At 48.6% G+C, this 19,694-nt stretch overlaps 1 protein-coding gene across 1 annotated transcript; it reads left to right on the top strand.

The window, feature by feature from the left end:
- Window positions 1-18,544: 18,544 nt before the first annotated feature.
- On the top strand, window positions 18,545-19,420 carry LOC135513386 (foot protein 1 variant 2-like). Its single transcript, XM_064936311.1, has one exon. The coding sequence runs from the start codon at window positions 18,545-18,547 to the stop codon at window positions 19,418-19,420; it is 876 nt and encodes a 291-aa protein (XP_064792383.1).
- Window positions 19,421-19,694: the final 274 nt, after the last annotated feature.

Genomic DNA, 19,694 nt, shown 5'->3' with positions numbered 1-19,694 from the left:
GGATGTAGGAACCACAGTGTCCTGGATGTAGGAACCACAGTGTCCTGGATGTAGGAACCACAGTGTCCTGGATGTAGGAACCACAGTGTCCTGGATGTAGGAACCACAGTGTCCTGGATGTAGGAACCACAGTGTCCTGGATGTAGGAACCACCGTGAGAGTTATGTATTAGAAGGATACTTGTGTTTTATATGGATGCATCTTTACTATGGGCACATTTTATTAAGGACATCTTTATTATGTCACATATTTATTATGGAGACTTTATTATGACACATCTTTATTATGGTCACATCTTTATTATGGTCACATCTTTATTAAGGACACTTTATTATGGTCACATCTTTATTATGTCACATCTTTATTATGTCACATCTTTATTATGGACACATCTTTATTATGGAGACATCTTTATTATGGTCACATCTTTATTATGGACACATCTTTATTATGTCACATCTTTATTATGGACACATCTTTATTATGGTCACATCTTTATTATGGACACATCTTTATTATGTCACATCTTTATTATGTCACATCTTTATTATGACACATCTTTATTATGGTCACATCTTTATTATGGTCACATTTTTATTAAGGACACTTTATTATGGTCACATCTTTATTATGGACACATCTTTCTTATGGACACATCTTTATTATGTTACATCTTTATTATGTCACATCTTTATTATGGACACATCTTTATTATGGTCACATCTTTATTATGGACACATCTTTATTATGTCACATCTTTATTATGGACACATCTTTATTATGTCACATCTTTATTATGGAGACATCTTTATTATGGACACATCTTTATTATGGTCACATCTTTATTATGGACACATCTTTATTATGGACACATCTTTATTGTGGACACATCTTTATTATGGAGACATCTTTATTATGGACACATCTTTATTATGGTCACATCTTTATTATGGACACATCTTTATTATGGTCACATCTTTATTATGGACAGATCTTTGTTATGACACATCTTTATTATGTCACATCTTTATTATGACACATCTTTATTATGGTCACATCTTTATTATGGTCACATCTTTATTAAGGACACTTTATTTTGGTCACATCTTTATTATGGACACATCTTTCTTATGGACACATCTTTATTATGTCACATCTTTATTATGTCACATCTTTATTATGGACACATCTTTATTATGGTCACATCTTTATTATGGACACATCTTTATTATGTCACATCTTTATTATGTCACATCTTTATTATGGACACATCTTTATTATGGTCACATCTTTATTATGGACACATCTTTATTATGTCACATCTTTATTATGGACACATCTTTATTATGTCACATCTTTATTATGGAGACATCTTTATTATGGACACATCTTTATTATGGTCACATCTTTATTATGGACACATCTTTATTATGGACACATCTTTATTGTGGACACATCTTTATTATGGTCACATCTTTATTATGACACATCTTTATTATGGTCACATCTTTATTATGGTCACATCTTTATTATGGACACTTTATTATGGTCACATCTTTATTAAGGACACTTTATTATGGTCACATCTTTATTATGGACACTTTATTATGGTCACATCTTTATTATGGTCACATCTTTATTAAGGACACTTTATTATGGTCACATCTTTATTAAGGACACTTTATTATGGACACATCTTTATTATGACACATCTTTATTATGGTCACATCTTTATTATGGTCACATCTTTATTATGGACACTTTATTATGGTCACATCTTTATTAAGGACACTTTATTATGGTCACATCTTTATTATGGACACTTTATTATGGTCACATCTTTATTATGGTCACATCTTTATTAAGGACACTTTATTATGGTCACATCTTTATTAAGGACATCTCTATTATGTCACATCTTTATTATGGACACATCTTTATTAAGGACACTTTATTATGGTCACATCTTTATTATGTCTCATCTTTATTATGTCTCATCTTTATTATGGTCACATCTTTATTAAGGACACTTTTTTTATGGTCACATCTTTATTAAGGACATCTCTATTATGTCACATCTTTATTAAGGACATCTTTATTATGACCACATCTTTATTATGGACATCTTTATTAAGGACACTTTATTATGGTCACATCTTTATTAAGGACACTTTATTATGGTCACATCTTTATTAAGGACATCTTTATTATGACCACATCTTTATTATGGACACATCTTTATTATGGACACTTTATTATGGACACAAAGGGTCTTTGTTAGAGTGGCTGAGACATGGTAGTGCTCTTTAGATGTGTGGTAATGAGGAGCTACACCGAACACAAATATAAAACTCAACATGAAACAATTTCAAAGATTTAACTGAGTTACAGTTCATAGAAGGAAATCAGTCAAATGAAATCAATGCGTTAGGCCCTAGTCTACAGATGTCACATGACTGGGAAGACAGATATGCACCTGTTGGTCACAGATACCTTAACATAGTGGCGTGGATCAGAACACCAGTCAGTGTCTGCTGTGATCAGGTGAGTGGCCTGTGGAACGTTGTCCCCACTCCTTTTCAATGGCTGTTGCCAAGTTGCTGTATATCGGCAGGAACTGGACCTTGTTTTTTTTATTTTTTTTATTTTACCTTTATTTAACCAGGCAAGTCAGTTAAGAACACATTCTTATTTTCAATGACGGCCTAGGAACTGTGGGTTAACTGCCTGTTCAGGGGCAGAACGACAGATTTGTACCTTGTCAGCTCGGAGATTTGAACTTGCAACCTTTCGGTTACTAGTCCAACGCTCTAACCACTAGGCTACCCTGCCGCCCCAGGGTCGATCCAGAGCATCCCAAACTTGCTCAATGGGTGGACACGTCTGGTGAGTATGCAGGAAGAACTGGGACATTTTCAGCTTCCAGGAATTGTGTAAAGATCATTTCAACACGGGGCTCGTGCATTATCATGCTGAAGCATGAGGTGATGGTGGTGGATTAATGGCACGACAACGGGGCCTCAGGATCTCATCACGGTATCTCTATGCATTCAAATTGCCGTCGATAGAATGTTATTTCTGCTCATTGTCCGTAGCTTATGCCTGCCCATACCATAACCCCACTCGCACCATGAGGCACTCTGTTCACAATGTTGACATCAGTAATACGCTTGTCCACACAACGCCATACACACTGTCTGTCCGGTACAGTTGAAACTGAGATTCATCCTTGAAGAGAACACCTCTTCAGCGTGCCAGTGGCCATCGAAGGCTGTCTGTCCGGTACAGTTGAAACTGGGATTCATCCTTGAAGAGAACACCTCTTCAGCGTGCCAGTGGCCATCGAAGGCTGTCTGTCCGGTACAGTTGAAACTGGGATTCATCCTTGAAGAGAACACCTCATCAGCGTGCCAGTGGCCATCGAAGGCTGTCTGTCCGGTACAGTTGAAACTGGGATTCATCCTTGAAGAGAACACCTCTTCAGCGTGCCAGTGGCCATCGAAGGCTGCCTGTCCGGTACAGTTGAAACTGAGATTCCTCCTTGAAGAGAATACCTCTTCAGCGTGCCAGTGGCCATCGAAGGCTGTCTGTCCGGTACAGTTGAAACTGGGATTCATCCTTGAAGAGAACACCTCTTCAGCGTGCCAGTGGCCATCGAAGGCTGTCTGTCCGGTACAGTTGAAACTGAGATTCAACCTTGAAGAGAACACCTCTTCAGCGTGCCAGTGGCCATCGAAGGCTGTCTGTCCGGTACAGTTGAAACTGAGATTCATCCTTGAAGAGAACACCTCTTCAGCGTGCCAGTGGCCATCGAAGGCTGTCTGTCCGGTACAGTTGAAACTGAGATTCCTCCTGAAGAGAACACCTCTTCAGCGTGCCAGTGGCCATCGAAGGCTGTCTGTCCGGTACAGTTGAAACTGGGATTCAACCTTGAAGAGAACACCTCTTCAGCGTGCCAGTGGCCATCGAAGGCTGTCTGTCCGGTACAGTTGAAACTGGGATTCATCCTTGAAGAGAACACCTCTTCAGCGTGCCAGTGGCCATAGAAGGCTGTCTGTCCGGTACAGTTGAAACTGAGATTCATCCTTGAAGAGAACACCTCTTCAGCGTGCCAGTGGCCATAGAAGGCTGTCTGTCCGGTACAGTTGAAACTGAGATTCATCCTTGAAGAGAACACCTCTTCAGCGTGCCAGTGGCCATCGAAGGCTGTCTGTCCGGTACAGTTGAAACTGAGATTCCTCCTTGAAGAGAACACCTCTTCAGCGTGCCAGTGGCCATCGAAGGCTGTCTGTCCGGTACAGTTGAAACTGGGATTCAACCTTGAAGAGAACACCTCTTCAGCGTGCCAGTGGCCATCGAAGGCTGTCTGTCCGGTACAGTTGAAACTGGGATTCATCCTTGAAGAGAACACCTCTTCAGCGTGCCAGTGGCCATAGAAGGCTGTCTGTCCGGTACAGTTGAAACTGAGATTCATCCTTGAAGAGAACACCTCTTCAGCGTGCCAGTGGCCATAGAAGGCTGTCTGTCCGGTACAGTTGAAACTGAGATTCATCCTTGAAGAGAACACCTCTTCAGCGTGCCAGTGGCCATAGAAGGCTGTCTGTCCGGTACAGTTGAAACTGAGATTCATCCTTGAAGAGAACACCTCTTCAGCGTGCCAGTGGCCATCGAAGGCTGTCTGTCCGGTACAGTTGAAACTGAGATTCATCCTTGAAGAGAACACCTCTTCAGCGTGCCAGTGGCCATCGAAGGCTGTCTGTCCGGTACAGTTGAAACTGAGATTCATCCTTGAAGAGAACACCTCTTCAGCGTGCCAGTGGCCATCGAAGGCTGTCTGTCCGGTACAGTTGAAACTGAGATTCAACCTTGAAGAGAACACCTCTTCAGCGTGCCAGTGGCCATCGAAGGCTGTCTGTCCGGTACAGTTGAAACTGGATTCATCCTTGAAGAGAACACCTCTTCAGCGTGCCAGTGGCCATCGAAGGCTGTCTGTCCGGTACAGTTGAAACTGAGATTCCTCCTTGAAGATAACATCTCTTCAGCGTGCCAGTGGCCATCGAAGGCTGTCTGTCCGGTACAGTTGAAACTGGGATTCATCCTTGAAGAGAACACCTCTTCAGCGTGCCAGTGGCCATCGACGATTGTCTGTCCGGTACAGTTGAAACTGGGATTCATCCTTGAAGAGAACACCTCTTCAGCGTGCCAGTGGCCATCGAAGGCTGTCTGTCCGGTACAGTTGAAACTGGGATTCATCCTTGAAGAGAACACCTCTTCAGCGTGCCAGTGGCCATCGAAGGCTGTCTGTCCGGTACAGTTGAAACTGGGATTCATCCTTGAAGAGAACACCTCTTCAGCGTGCCAGTGGCCATCGAAGGCTGTCTGTCCGGTACAGTTGAAACTGAGATTCAACCTTGAAGAGAACACCTCTTCAGCGTGCCAGTGGCCATCGAAGGCTGTCTGTCCGATACAGTTGAAACTGAGATTCATCCTTGAAGAGAACACCTCTTCAGCGTGCCAGTGGCCATAGAAGGCTGTCTGTCCGGTACAGTTGAAACTGAGATTCATCCTTGAAGAGAACACCTCTTCAGCGTGCCAGTGGCCATCGAAGGCTGTCTGTCCGGTACAGTTGAAACTGGGATTCATCCTTGAAGAGAACACCTCTTCAGCGTGCCAGTGGCCATCGAAGGCTGTCTGTCCGGTACAGTTGAAACTGAGATTCAACCTTGAAGAGAACACCTCTTCAGCGTGCCAGTGGCCATCGAAGGCTGTCTGTCCGGTACAGTTGAAACTGGGATTCATCCTTGAAGAGAACACCTCTTCAGCGTGCCAGTGGCCATCGAAGGCTGTTTGGACGTACTGCTCAAATTCTCTGAAACAGCGTTGGAGGAGACTTATGGTAGAGAAGTTAACATTACATGTTCTGGCAACTGCTCTGGTGGAAATTCTTGCAGTCAGCACTCAAATTGCGCGCTCCCTCAAAACTTGAGACGTCTGTTACATTGTTTTGTGTGACAAAACTGCACATTTTAGTGGCCTTTCATTGTCCCCAGCACAAAGTTCACCTGTGTAATGATCATGATGTTTAATCAGCTTCTTGATATGCCACACATGTAAATTGGATAGATTATCTTTGGCAAAGGAGAAATGCTCACTAACGGAGATGTAAACAAATTATTGGAGAACATTTCAGAGAAATTAGCTTTTTGAGCATTTAAAACATTTCTGGGATTGTTTATTTCAGCTCATGAAACAACAAGGTTTTACAGGTTTCGTTAATATTTTTGTTCAGTGTATATTGGCTGCGATATAAAGTAGTGAAAAGCAGGCATTGTGCAGTGGAAGAGGGCTCTGCTCCCTCTCACCGTTAACAGCAACTTGCTTGGCACGATGCACGGGAGCTCACCTGGGACTCTACCCAGGATCCTGTCTCTTTCATGGGCAAACATTACTTCACCTGCCCCCTCCCCCAGCCTGGGCCCCAGCCTCCAGCCTCGGCCTCTTCAAATCCCTGCTGCTCCCCTCTATCCCACCCTCCCCTCCCCGCCACTCCTCCCATCTTCCCCTTCATCCCCCAGCAGCCCTCCCAGCTGAGCTATTTTAATCATGGTGGGGATGGAAGACAAGGATTAGTTAATTCAGGCCAATTAGGCCTGAGCATTGTTTGTGGCCAGTAACATTTTGTATTCATGTGCAAAATGTGTGGAGTGTAAAATGTGCCCTCTGCCATTAAAATGACAGCAGTGATGCAACTGGCCGTGTGTCAACTGAACATTCACCTTGGCTGACGGCTGATCCCCTCTCCTCCGCCCGCATCTCTCTCTCTCTCTCTCTCTCTCTCTCTCTCTCTCTCTCTCTCTCTCTCTAGTCTCTCTCTCTCTCTCTCTCCCTCACTCTCCCTCTCCCTCTCTCTCTCTCTCTCTCTCTCTCTCAATTCAATTCAATTCAATTCAAGGGGCTTTATTGGCATGGGAAACATGTGTTAACATTGCCAAAGCAAGTAAGGTAAACAATAAAAATTAACAGTAGACATCACACATACAGAAGTTTGAAAACAATAAAGACATTACAAATGTCATATTATATATATATATACAGTGTTTTTACAAGGTACAAATGGTCTCTCTATTGTACCAGAGAGTCAGAAGCCATGGGTTTTGGTGGCAGATGGGCGAGAGTAGCTGGGATTGGCTAATCTGCCGTCTCCCTCCTTGCCACAGGACAGCCAAGGGAAAAGATAGAGCTGTCAGATATAATCCTTTCGTGGTCCCTTGCACACAACAGCTGTATAAGGCCTGCCTGCTTGCTTCTAAATTATTAAACATCTTTTTAGTTTGTTCCAGCTGCGGGCCTCAATGTGTTTATGCAGCCCTTTGTGCTTTTGTTCACCTACGATTTCTTCTATGGCCTCCTCTCATCAAAATGCTGCTTGTTTTAAAAGACATTATCCCGTCTGTACACCTCGGGTTTGGACAAAACAGCCCAAGACGAATCCGACGAGTCACTACCTTCCAGGACAATTTGGGAGTTGAGGATGATTGCGGTGACTGAAGACCTAGTGAATAGTGTTGTAGACTGCTTGGGGGACAGGCCTTGTTATACTACGTATCGCGGGCCCACCTGTAATTCATAGTGTTGTAGACTGCTTGGTGGGGCCTTGTTATACGACGTACCGCGGGCCCACCTGTAATCCATAGTGTTGTAGACTGCTTGGGGGACAGGCCTTGTTATACTACGTATCGCGGGCCCACCTGTAATTCATAGTGTTGTAGACTGCTTGGTGGGGCCTTGTTATACGACGACCGCGGGCCCACCTGTAATCCATAGGGTTGTAGACTGCTTGGGGGACAGGCCTTGTTGTACTACGTACCGCGGGCCCACCTGTAATCCATAGTGTTGTAGACTGCTTGGTGGGGCCTTGTTATACGACGTACTGCAGGCCCACCTGTAATCCATAGTGTTGTAGACTGATTGGGGAAGGCACTGTTATACGACATACCGCGGGCCCACCTGTAATCCATAGTGTTGTAGACTGCTTGGGGGACAGGCCCACCTGTAATCCATAGTTTTGTAGACTGCTTGGGGGACAGGCCCACCTGTAATCCATAGTGTTGTAGACAGCTTGGGGGACAGGCCCACCTGTAATCCATAGTGTTGTAGACTGCTTGGAGGAAGGCCCACCTGTAATCCATAGTGTTGTAGACTGCTTGGGGGACAGGCCCACCTGTAATCCATAGTGTTGTAGACTGCTTGGAGGAAGGCCGACCTGTAATCCATAGTGTTGTAGACTGCTTGGGGGACAGGCCCACCTGTAATCCATAGTGTTGTAGACTGCTTGGGGGAAGGCCCACCTGTAATCCATAGTGTTGTAGACTGCTTGGGGGACAGGCCCACCTGTAATCCATAGTGTTGTAGACTGCTTGGGGGAAGGCCCACCTGTAATCCATAGTGTTGTAGACTGCTTGGGGGACAGGCCCACCTGTAATCCATAGTGTTGTAGACTGATTGGGGGACAGGCCCACCTGTAATCCATAGTGTTGTAGACTGCTTGGAGGACAGGCCCACCTGTAATCCATAGTGTTGTAGACTGCTTGGGGGACAGGCCCACCTGTAATCCATAGTGTTGTAGACTGCTTGGGGGAAGGCCCACCTGTAATCCATAGTGTTGTAGACTGCTTGGGGGACAGGCCCACCTGTAATCCATAGTGTTGTAGACTGCTTGGGGAAGGCCCACCTGTAATCCATAGTGTTGTAGACTGCTTGGGGAAGGCCCACCTGTAATCCATAGTGTTGTAGACTGATTGGGGAAGGCCCACCTGTAATCCATAGTGTTGTAGACTGCTTGGGGAAGGCCCACCTGTAATCCATAGTGTTGTAAACTGATTGGGGGAAGGCCCACCTGTAATCCATAGTGTTGTAGACTGCTTGGGGGACAGGCCCACCTGTAATCCATAGTGTTGTAGACTGCTTGGGGGACAGGCCCACCTGTAATCCATAGTGTTGTAGACTGCTTGGGGGACAGGCCCACCTGTAATCCATAGTGTTGTAGACTGCTTGGGGGAAGGTCCACCTGTAATCCATAGTGTTGTAGACTGCTTGGGGGAAGGCCCACCTGTAATCCATAGTGTTGTAGACTGCTTGGGGGAAGGCCCACCTGTAATCCATAGTGTTGTAGACTGCTTGGGGGAAGGCCCACCTGTAATCCATAGTGTTGTAGACTGATTGGGGGACAGGCCCACCTGTAATCCATAGTGTTGTAGACTGCTTGGGGGAAAGCCCACCTGTAATCCATAGTGTTGTAAACTGCTTGGGTGAAGGCCCACCTGTAATCCATAGTGTTGTAGACTGCTTGGGGAAGGCCCACCTGTAATCCATAGTGTTGTAGACTGATTGGGGGACAGGCCCACCTGTAATCCATAGTGTTGTAGACTGCTTGGGGAAGGCCCACCTGTAATCCATAGTGTTGTAGACTGCTTGGGGGACAGACCCACCTGTAATCCATAGTGTTGTAGACTGCTTGGGGGACAGGCCCACCTGTAATCCATAGTGTTGTAGACTGCTTGGGGGACAGGCCCACCTGTAATCCATAGTGTTGTAGACTGCTTGGGGGAAGGCCCACCTGTAATCCATAGTGTTGTAGAGTGCTTGGGGGAAGGCCCACCTGTAATCCATAGTGTTGTAGACTGATTGGGGGACAGGCCCACCTGTAATCCATAGTGTTGTAGACTGCTTGGGGGAAGGCCCACCTGTAATCCATAGTGTTGTAGACTGCTTGGGGGAAGGCCCACCTGTAATCCATAGTGTTGTAGACTGATTGGGGGACAGGCCCACCTGTAATCCATAGTGTTGTAGACTGCTTGGGGGAAGGCCCACCTGTAATCCATAGTGTTGTAGACTGCTTGGGGGAAGGCCCTGTTATGCGACGCACAAGGGCCCACCTGTAATCCATAGTGTTGTAGACTGATTGGGGGACAGGCCCACCTGTAATCCATAGTGTTGTAGACTGCTTGGGGGAAGGACCACCTGTAATCCATAGTGTTGTAGACTGATTGGGGGAAGGCCCACCTGTAATCCATAGTGTTGTAGACTGCTTGGGGGACAGGCCCACCTGTAATCCATAGTGTTGTAGACTGATTGGGTGAAGGCCCACCTGTAATCCATAGTGTTGTAGACTGCTTGGGGGACAGGCCCACCTGTAATCCATAGTGTTGTAGACTGCTTGGGGGACAGGCCCACCTGTAATCCATAGTGTTGTAGACTGCTTGGGGGACAGGCCCACCTGTAATCCATAGTGTTGTAGACTGCTTGGGGAAGGCCCACCTGTAATCCATAGTGTTGTAGACTGCTTGGGGGAAGGCCCACCTGTAATCCATAGTGTTGTAGACTGCTTGGGGGAAGGCCCACCTGTAATCCATAGTGTTGTAGACAGCTTGGGGGAAGGCCCACCTGTAATCCATAGTGTTGTAGACTGATTGGGGGACAGGCCCACCTGTAATCCATAGTGTTGTAGACTGCTTGGGGGAAGGCCCACCTGTAATCCATAGTGTTGTAGACTGCTTGGGGGAAGGCCCACCTGTAATCCATAGTGTTGTAGACTGCTTGGGGGAAGGCCCACCTGTAATCCATAGTGTTGTAGACTGATTGGGGGACAGGCCCACCTGTAATCCATAGTGTTGTAGACTGCTTGGGGGAAGGCCCACCTGTAATCCATAGTGTTGTAGACTGATTGGGGGAAGGCCCACCTGTAATCCATATTGTTGTAGACTGCTTGGGGGACAGGCCCACCTGTAATCCATAGTGTTGTAGACCGCTTGGGGGACAGGCCCACCTGTAATCCATAGTGTTGTAGACCGCTTGGGGGACAGGCCCACCTGTAATCCATAGTGTTGTAGACTGCTTGGGGGACAGGCCCACCTGTAATCCATAGTGTTGTAGACTGCTTGGGGGACAGGCCCACCTGTAATCCATAGTGTTGTAGACTGCTTGGGGGAAGGCCCACCTGTAATCCATAGTGTTGTAGACTGCTTGGGGAAGGCCCACCTGTAATCCATAGTGTTGTAGACTGCTTGGGGAAGGCCCACCTGTAATCCATAGTGTTGTAGACTGATTGGGGGACAGGCCCACCTGTAATCCATAGTGTTGTAGACTGCTTGGGGAAGGCCCACCTGTAATCCATAGTGTTGTAGACTGCTTGGGGGAAGGCCCACCTGTAATCCATAGTGTTGTAAACTGATTGTGGGAAGGCCCACCTGTAATCCATAGTGTTGTAGACTGCTTGGGGGACAGGCCCACCTGTAATCCATAGTGTTGTAGACTGCTTGGGGGACAGGCCCACCTGTAATCCATAGTGTTGTAGACTGCTTGGGGGACAGGCCCACCTGTAATCCATAGTGTTGTAGACTGCTTGGGGGAAGGTCCACCTGTAATCCATAGTGTTGTAGACTGCTTGGGGGAAGGCCCACCTGTAATCCATAGTGTTGTAGACTGCTTGGGGGAAGGCCCACCTGTAATCCATAGTGTTGTAGACTGCTTGGGGGAAGGCCCACCTGTAATCCATAGTGTTGTAGACTGATTGGGGGACAGGCCCACCTGTAATCCATAGTGTTGTAGACTGCTTGGGGAAAGCCCACCTGTAATCCATAGTGTTGTAAACTGCTTGGGGGAAGGCCCACCTGTAATCCATAGTGTTGTAGACTGCTTGGGGGAAGGCCCACCTGTAATCCATAGTGTTGTAGACTGATTGGGGGAAGGCCCACCTGTAATCCATAGTGTTGTAGACTGCTTGGGGGACAGACCCACCTGTAATCCATAGTGTTGTAGACTGCTTGGGGGACAGGCCCACCTGTAATCCATAGTGTTGTAGACTGCTTGGGGAAGGCCCACCTGTAATCCATAGTGTTGTAGACTGCTTGGGGAAGGCCCTGTTATGCGACGTACCGCGGGCCCACCTGTAATCCATAGTGTTGTAGACTGATTGGGGGACAGGCCCACCTGTAATCCATAGTGTTGTAGACTGCTTGGGGGAAGGACCACCTGTAATCCATAGTGTTGTAGACTGATTGGGGAAGGCCCACCTGTAATCCATAGTGTTGTAGACTGCTTGGGGGACAGGCCCACCTGTAATCCATAGTGTTGTAGACTGATTGGGTGAAGGCCCACCTGTAATCCATAGTGTTGTAGACTGCTTGGGGGACAGGCCCACCTGTAATCCATAGTGTTGTAGACTGCTTGGGGGACAGGCCCACCTGTAATCCATAGTGTTGTAGACTGCTTGGGGGACAGGCCCACCTGTAATCCATAGTGTTGTAGACTGCTTGGGGAAGGCCCACCTGTAATCCATAGTGTTGTAGACTGCTTGGGGGAAGGCCCACCTGTAATCCATAGTGTTGTAGACTGCTTGGGGGAAGGCCCACCTGTAATCCATAGTGTTGTAGACAGCTTGGGGGAAGGCCCACCTGTAATCCATAGTGTTGTAGACTGATTGGGGGACAGGCCCACCTGTAATCCATAGTGTTGTAGACTGCTTGGGGGAAGGCCCACCTGTAATCCATAGTGTTGTAGACTGCTTGGGGGAAGGCCCACCTGTAATCCATAGTGTTGTAGACTGCTTGGGGGAAGGCCCACCTGTAATCCATAGTGTTGTAGACTGATTGGGGGACAGGCCCACCTGTAATCCATAGTGATGTAGACTGCTTGGGGGAAGGCCCACCTGTAATCCATAGTGTTGTAGACTGATTGGGGGAAGGCCCACCTGTAATCCATATTGTTGTAGACTGCTTGGGGGACAGGCCCACCTGTAATCCATATTGTTGTAGACTGCTTGGGGGACAGGCCCACCTGTAATCCATAGTGTTGTAGACCGCTTGGGGGACAGGCCCACCTGTAATCCATAGTGTTGTAGACCGCTTGGGGGACAGGCCCACCTGTAATCCATAGTGTTGTAGACTGCTTGGGGGACAGGCCCACCTGTAATCCATAGTGTTGTAGACTGCTTGGGGACAGGCCCACCTGTAATCCATAGTGTTGTAGACTGCTTGGGGGAAGGCCCACCTGTAATCCATAGTGTTGTAGACTGATTGGGGGAAGGCCCACCTGTAATCCATAGTGTTGTAGACTGCTTGGGGGAAGGCCCACCTGTAATCCATAGTGTTGTAGACTGATTGGGGGACAGGCCCACCTGTAATCCATAGTGTTGTAGACTGCTTGGGGGAAGGCCCACCTGTAATCCATAGTGTTGTAGACTGCTTGGGGGAAGGCCCACCTGTAATCCATAGTGTTGTAAACTGATTGTGGGAAGGCCCACCTGTAATCCATAGTGTTGTAGACTGCTTGGGGGACAGGCCCACCTGTAATCCATAGTGTTGTAGACTGCTTGGGGGACAGGCCCACCTGTAATCCATAGTGTTGTAGACTGCTTGGGGGACAGGCCCACCTGTAATCCATAGTGTTGTAGACTGCTTGGGGGAAGGTCCACCTGTAATCCATAGTGTTGTAGACTGCTTGGGGGAAGGCCCACCTGTAATCCATAGTGTTGTAGACTGCTTGGGGGAAGGCCCACCTGTAATCCATAGTGTTGTAGACTGCTTGGGGGAAGGCCCACCTGTAATCCATAGTGTTGTAGACTGATTGGGGGACAGGCCCACCTGTAATCCATAGTGTTGTAGACTGCTTGGGGAAAGCCCACCTGTAATCCATAGTGTTGTAAACTGCTTGGGGAAGGCCCACCTGTAATCCATAGTGTTGTAGACTGCTTGGGGAAGGCCCACCTGTAATCCATAGTGTTGTAGACTGATTGGGGGACAGGCCCACCTGTAATCCATAGTGTTGTAGACTGCTTGGGGAAGGCCCACCTGTAATCCATAGTGTTGTAGACTGCTTGGGGGACAGACCCACCTGTAATCCATAGTGTTGTAGACTGCTTGGGGGACAGGCCCACCTGTAATCCATAGTGTTGTAGACTGCTTGGGGGACAGGCCCACCTGTAATCCATAGTGTTGTAGACTGCTTGGGGGAAGGCCCACCTGTAATCCATAGTGTTGTAGAGTGCTTGGGGAAGGCCCACCTGTAATCCATAGTGTTGTAGACTGATTGGGGGACAGGCCCACCTGTAATCCATAGTGTTGTAGACTGCTTGGGGGAAGGCCCACCTGTAATCCATAGTGTTGTAGACTGCTTGGGGGAAGGCCCACCTGTAATCCATAGTGTTGTAGACTGCTTGGGGAAGGCCCTGTTATGCGCCGTACCGCGGGCCCACCTGTAATCCATAGTGTTGTAGACTGATTGGGGGACAGGCCCACCTGTAATCCATAGTGTTGTAGAGTGCTTGGGGGAAGGCCCACCTGTAATCCATAGTGTTGTAGACTGATTGGGGGACAGGCCCACCTGTAATCCATAGTGTTGTAGACTGCTTGGGGAAGGCCCACCTGTAATCCATAGTGTTGTAGACTGCTTGGGGGAAGGCCCACCTGTAATCCATAGTGTTGTAGACTGCTTGGGGAAGGCCCTGTTATGCGACGTACCGCGGGCCCACCTGTAATCCATAGTGTTGTAGACTGATTGGGGGACAGGCCCACCTGTAATCCATAGTGTTGTAGACTGCTTGGGGGAAGGACCACCTGTAATCCATAGTGTTGTAGACTGATTGGGGGAAGGCCCACCTGTAATCCATAGTGTTGTAGACTGCTTGGGGGACAGGCCCACCTGTAATCCATAGTGTTGTAGACTGATTGGGTGAAGGCCCACCTGTAATCCATAGTGTTGTAGACTGCTTGGGGGACAGGCCCACCTGTAATCCATAGTGTTGTAGACTGCTTGGGGGACAGGCCCACCTGTAATCCATAGTGTTGTAGACTGCTTGGGGGACAGGCCCACCTGTAATCCATAGTGTTGTAGACTGCTTGGGGGAAGGCCCACCTGTAATCCATAGTGTTGTAGACTGCTTGGGGGAAGGCCCACCTGTAATCCATAGTGTTGTAGACTGCTTGGGGAAGGCCCACCTGTAATCCATAGTGTTGTAGACAGCTTGGGGGAAGGCCCACCTGTAATCCATAGTGTTGTAGACTGATTGGGGGACAGGCCCACCTGTAATCCATAGTGTTGTAGACCGCTTGGGGGACAGGCCCACCTGTAATCCATAGTGTTGTAGACTGCTTGGGGGACAGGCCCACCTGTAATCCATAGTGTTGTAGACTGCTTGGGGGACAGGCCCACCTGTAATCCATAGTGTTGTAGACTGCTTGGGGGAAGGCCCACCTGTAATCCATAGTGTTGTAGACTGCTTGGGGAAGGCCCACCTGTAATCCATAGTGTTGTAGACTGCTTGGGGAAGGCCCACCTGTAATCCATAGTGTTGTAGACTGATTGGGGGACAGGCCCACCTGTAATCCATAGTGTTGTAGACTGCTTGGGGGAAGGCCCACCTGTAATCCATAGTGTTGTAGACTGCTTGGGGGAAGGCCCACCTGTAATCCATAGTGTTGTAGACTGATTGGGGGACAGGCCCACCTGTAATCCATAGTGTTGTAGACTGCTTGGGGGAAGGCCCACCTGTAATCCATAGTGTTGTAGACTGCTTGGGGGAAGGCCCACCTGTAATCCATAGTGTTGTAGACTGCTTGGGGAAGGCCCTGTTATGCGACGTACCGCGGGCCCACCTGTAATCCATAGTGTTGTAGACTGATTGGGGGACAGGCCCACCTGTAATCCATAGTGTTGTAGACTGCTTGGGGGATGGACCACCTGTAATCCATAGTGTTGTAGACTGATTGGGGGAAGGCCCACCTGTAATCCATAGTGTTGTAGACTGCTTGGGGAAGGCCCACCTGTAATCCATAGTGTTGTAGACTGATTGGGGAAGGCCCACCTGTAATCCATAGTGTTGTAGACTGCTTGGGGGAAGGCCCACCTGTAATCCATAGTGTTGTAGACTGCTTGGGGAAGGACCACCTGTAATCCATAGTGTTGTAGACTGCTTGGGGGAAGGCCCACCTGTAATCCATAGTGTTGTAGACTGCTTGGGGGAAGGACCACCTGTAATCCATAGTGTTGTAGACTGCTTGGGGGAAGGCCCACCTGTAATCCATAGTGTTGTAGACTGCTTGGGGGACAGTCCCACCTGTAATCCATAGTGTTGTAGACTGCTTGGGGGACAGGCCCACCTGTAATCCATAGTGTTGTAGACTGCTTGGGGGACAGGCCCACCTGTAATCCATAGTGTTGTAGACTGCTTGGGGGACAGGCCCACCTGTAATCCATAGTGTTGTAGACTGATTGGGGGACAGTCCCACCTGTAATCCATAGTGTTGTAGACTGCTTGGGGACAGGCCCACCTGTAATCCATGGTGTTGTAGACTGCTTGGGGGACAGGCCCACCTGTAATCCATAGTGTTGTAGACTGCTTGGGGGACAGGCCCACCTGTAATCCATAGTGTTGTAGACTGCTTGGGGGACAGGCCCACCTGTAATCCATAGTGTTGTAGACTGCTTGGGGGACAGGCCCACCTGTAATCCATAGTGTTGTAGACTGCTTGGGGGACAGGCCCACCTGTAATCCATAGTGTTGTAGACTGCTTGGGGAAGGCCCTGCACGGTAATAAGGGGATTTGCAAGTAAGATGGCATCCTTGGAAACCGCAGAGCAGACCCTCTGTTGTTCCCTTCAGAGGCGGGTTTAAATAATCTGTCACTGATAACCCCATATCCCCTAAAGACAGCCCACCACCCCACCAGAGGCAAGGCCATTATTGCCATGAAAAGATCTGGAATGGTGAATATTCAGAGAGAGAGAGCGGGGGGAGAGGGAGGGGGAGAGAGAGGGGGGGAGAGAGGAGAGAGGGAGAAGGGTTTAGAGATCTACTCTAAGGGACTGTGACACCAGTCTGATGGTGGAAGAGAGAAATCCGTTTAACATTAACGTTAGACTGGACAGACACAGATATACTGTAGAACTCATACAACTCAACCCCGAACAGTGAATAATGACGGAATAAGGAGTTCAATGTTCCAACGTTTAAAAAAAAAATATTTCACCTTTATTTAACCAGGTAGGCTAGTTGAGAACACCTTTATTTATTTAACCAGGTAGGCTAGTTGAGAACACCTTTATTTAACCAGGTCGACTAGTTGAGAACACCTTTATTTAACCAGGTAGGCCAGTTGAGAAGACCTTTATTTAACCAGGTAGGTCAGTTGAGAACACCTTTATTTAACCAGGTAGGTCAGTTGAGAACACCTTTATTTAACCAGGTAGACTAGTTGAGAACACCTTTATTTAACCAGGTAGGCAAGTTGAGAACACCTTTATTTAACCAGGTAGGCTAGTTGAGAACAAGTTCTCATTTACAATTGCGACCTGGCCAAGATAAAGCAAAGCAGTTCGACACATACAATGACACAGAGTTACACATGGAGTAAAACAAACATACAGTCAATAATACCGTATAAACAAGTCTATATACAAGGTGAGCAAATGAGGTGAGATATGGGAGGTAAAGGCAAAAAAGGCCATGGTGGCGAAGTAAATACAATATAGAAAGTAAAACATTGGAATGGTAGATTTGCAGTGGAAGAATGTGGAAAGTAGAAATAGAAATAATGGGGTGCAAAGGAGCAAAATAAATAAATAAATGAAATACAGTAGGGAAAGAGGTAGTTGTTTGGGCTAAATTATAGTTGGGCTATGTACAGGTGCAGTAATCTGTGAGCTGCTCTGACAGTTGGTGCTTAAGTTAAAGCTAGTGAGGGAGATAAGTGTTTCCAGTTTCAGAGATTTTTGTAGTTTGTTCCAGTCATTGGCAGCAGAGAACTGGAAGGAGAGGCGGCCAAAGAAAGAATTGGTTTTGGGGGTGACTAGAGAGATATACCTGCTGGAGCGTGTGCTACAGGTGGGAGATGCTATGGTGACCAGCGAGCTGAGATAAGGGGGGACTTTACCTAGCAGGGTCTTGTAGATGACATGGAGCCAGTGGGTTTGGCGACAGTATGAAGCGAGGGCCAGACAACGAGAGCGTACAGGTCGCAATGGTGGGTAGTATATGGGGCTTTGGTGACAAAACGGATTGCACTGTGATAGACTGCATCCAATTTGTTGAGTAGGGTATTGGAGGCTATTTTGTAAATGACATCGCCGAAGTCGAGGATTGGTAGGATGGTCAGTTTTACAAGGGTATGTTTGGCAGCATGAGTGAGTTTTAAAAGAGACAGTCAGATTAGTTTATTTGTTTCAAGATTGGTGTCTTTATCAAGTGGTACAGTACCAGGGAAATGTCCTCATTTAATTCTCATTTCAACCCTCCTCACATTCCCACCGTGATGAAACCATTTTCAGATCTGACGATGCTTGTAAGAAAAATGAAAAAGGAGAAGAAAGAAAAAGCTGGAATGTTTTCCGTGGTCGGCGTTATTTTCCCTTCCACCAGGACTGCTGCCACTGAGTTAATATCCATGTTGGTGACTAGAGAGAGTAGCATGACTGATTCCACAAAGCCCTTCCTTCAATCCCAATTCACCAGCCAGAGGAGGCTCCAGAGGATGCCTCCGCGGCACAGACGATGCCTCCGCGGCCCAGAGGATGCCTCCGCGGCCCAGACGATGCCTCCGCGGCCCAGACGATGCCTCCGCGGCCCAGACGATGCCTCCGCGGCCCAGAGGATGCCTCCGCGGCCCAGAGGATGCCTCCGCGGCCCAGAGGATGCCTCCGCGGCCCAGAGGATGCCTCCGCGGCCCAGAGGATGCCTCCGCGGCCCAGAGGATGCCTCCGCGGCCCAGACGATGCCTCCGCGGCCCAGACGATGCCTCCGCGGCCCAGACGATGCCTCCGCGGCCCAGAGGATGCCTCCGCGGCCCAGAGGATGCCTCCGCGGCCCAGACGATGCCTCCGCGGCCCAGACGATGCCTCCGCGGCCCAGAGGATGCCTCCGCGGCCCAGACGATGCCTCCGCGGCCCAGACGATGCCTACGCGGCCCAGACGATGCCTCCGCGGCCCAGAGGATGCCTCCGCGGCCCAGACGATGCCTCCGCGGCCCAGACGATGCCTCCGCGGCCCATACGATGCCTCCGCGGCCCAGACGATGCCTCCGCGGCCCAGACGATGCCTCCGCGGCCCAGAGGATGCCTCCGCGGCCCAGAGGATGCCTACGCGGCCCAGACGATGCCTCCGCGGCCCAGACGATGCCTCCGCGGCCCATACGATGCCTCCGCGGCCCAGACGATGCCTCCGCGGCCCATACGATGCCTCCGCGGCCCAGACGATGCCTCCGCGGCCCAGACGATGCCTCCGCGGCCCAGAGGATGCCTCCGTGGCCCAGAGGATGCCTACGCGGCCCAGACGATGCCTCCGCGGCCCAGAGGATGCCTACGCGGCCCAGACGATGCCTCCGCGGCCCAGACACCAGCAGACACCAGCAGCCACATCCAGGGGAGATGACGTCTCTCATCACCGCAGCTGGAGCTACACACACCTGTTGTTTTTTACCTGAATCCACAAAGGTGTCTAACAATTGTGGCTTTATCGAATGTCACTCACAGCTGTGTGTTTTCTGGCTTTGAACTGTGTGTGAATGTGGTTTTGAACTGTCAAAAGCCCTCAGTACCTCGACTGCTGGCAGGCAGAGTGCAGTGAGATATTAATCACCAAGCCTTACCAAGTGGGCGCACCGTGCAGTGAGATATTAATCACCAAGCCTTACCAAGTGGGCGCA

Source organism: Oncorhynchus masou, chromosome 24, assembly GCF_036934945.1.
Source record: "Oncorhynchus masou masou isolate Uvic2021 chromosome 24, UVic_Omas_1.1, whole genome shotgun sequence".
Lineage (NCBI taxonomy): Eukaryota > Metazoa > Chordata > Actinopteri > Salmoniformes > Salmonidae > Oncorhynchus > Oncorhynchus masou.
Note: the sequence above shows the minus strand (reverse complement) of the source record. Positions and strands in the feature narration are given on the sequence as shown.

Bases quoted from the DNA above. Each gene is read 5' to 3' on its own strand.
- LOC135513386 (XM_064936311.1), top strand. From the start codon at position 18,545: ATGCCTCCGCGGCCCAGAGGATGCCTCCGCGGCCCAGACGATGCCTCC.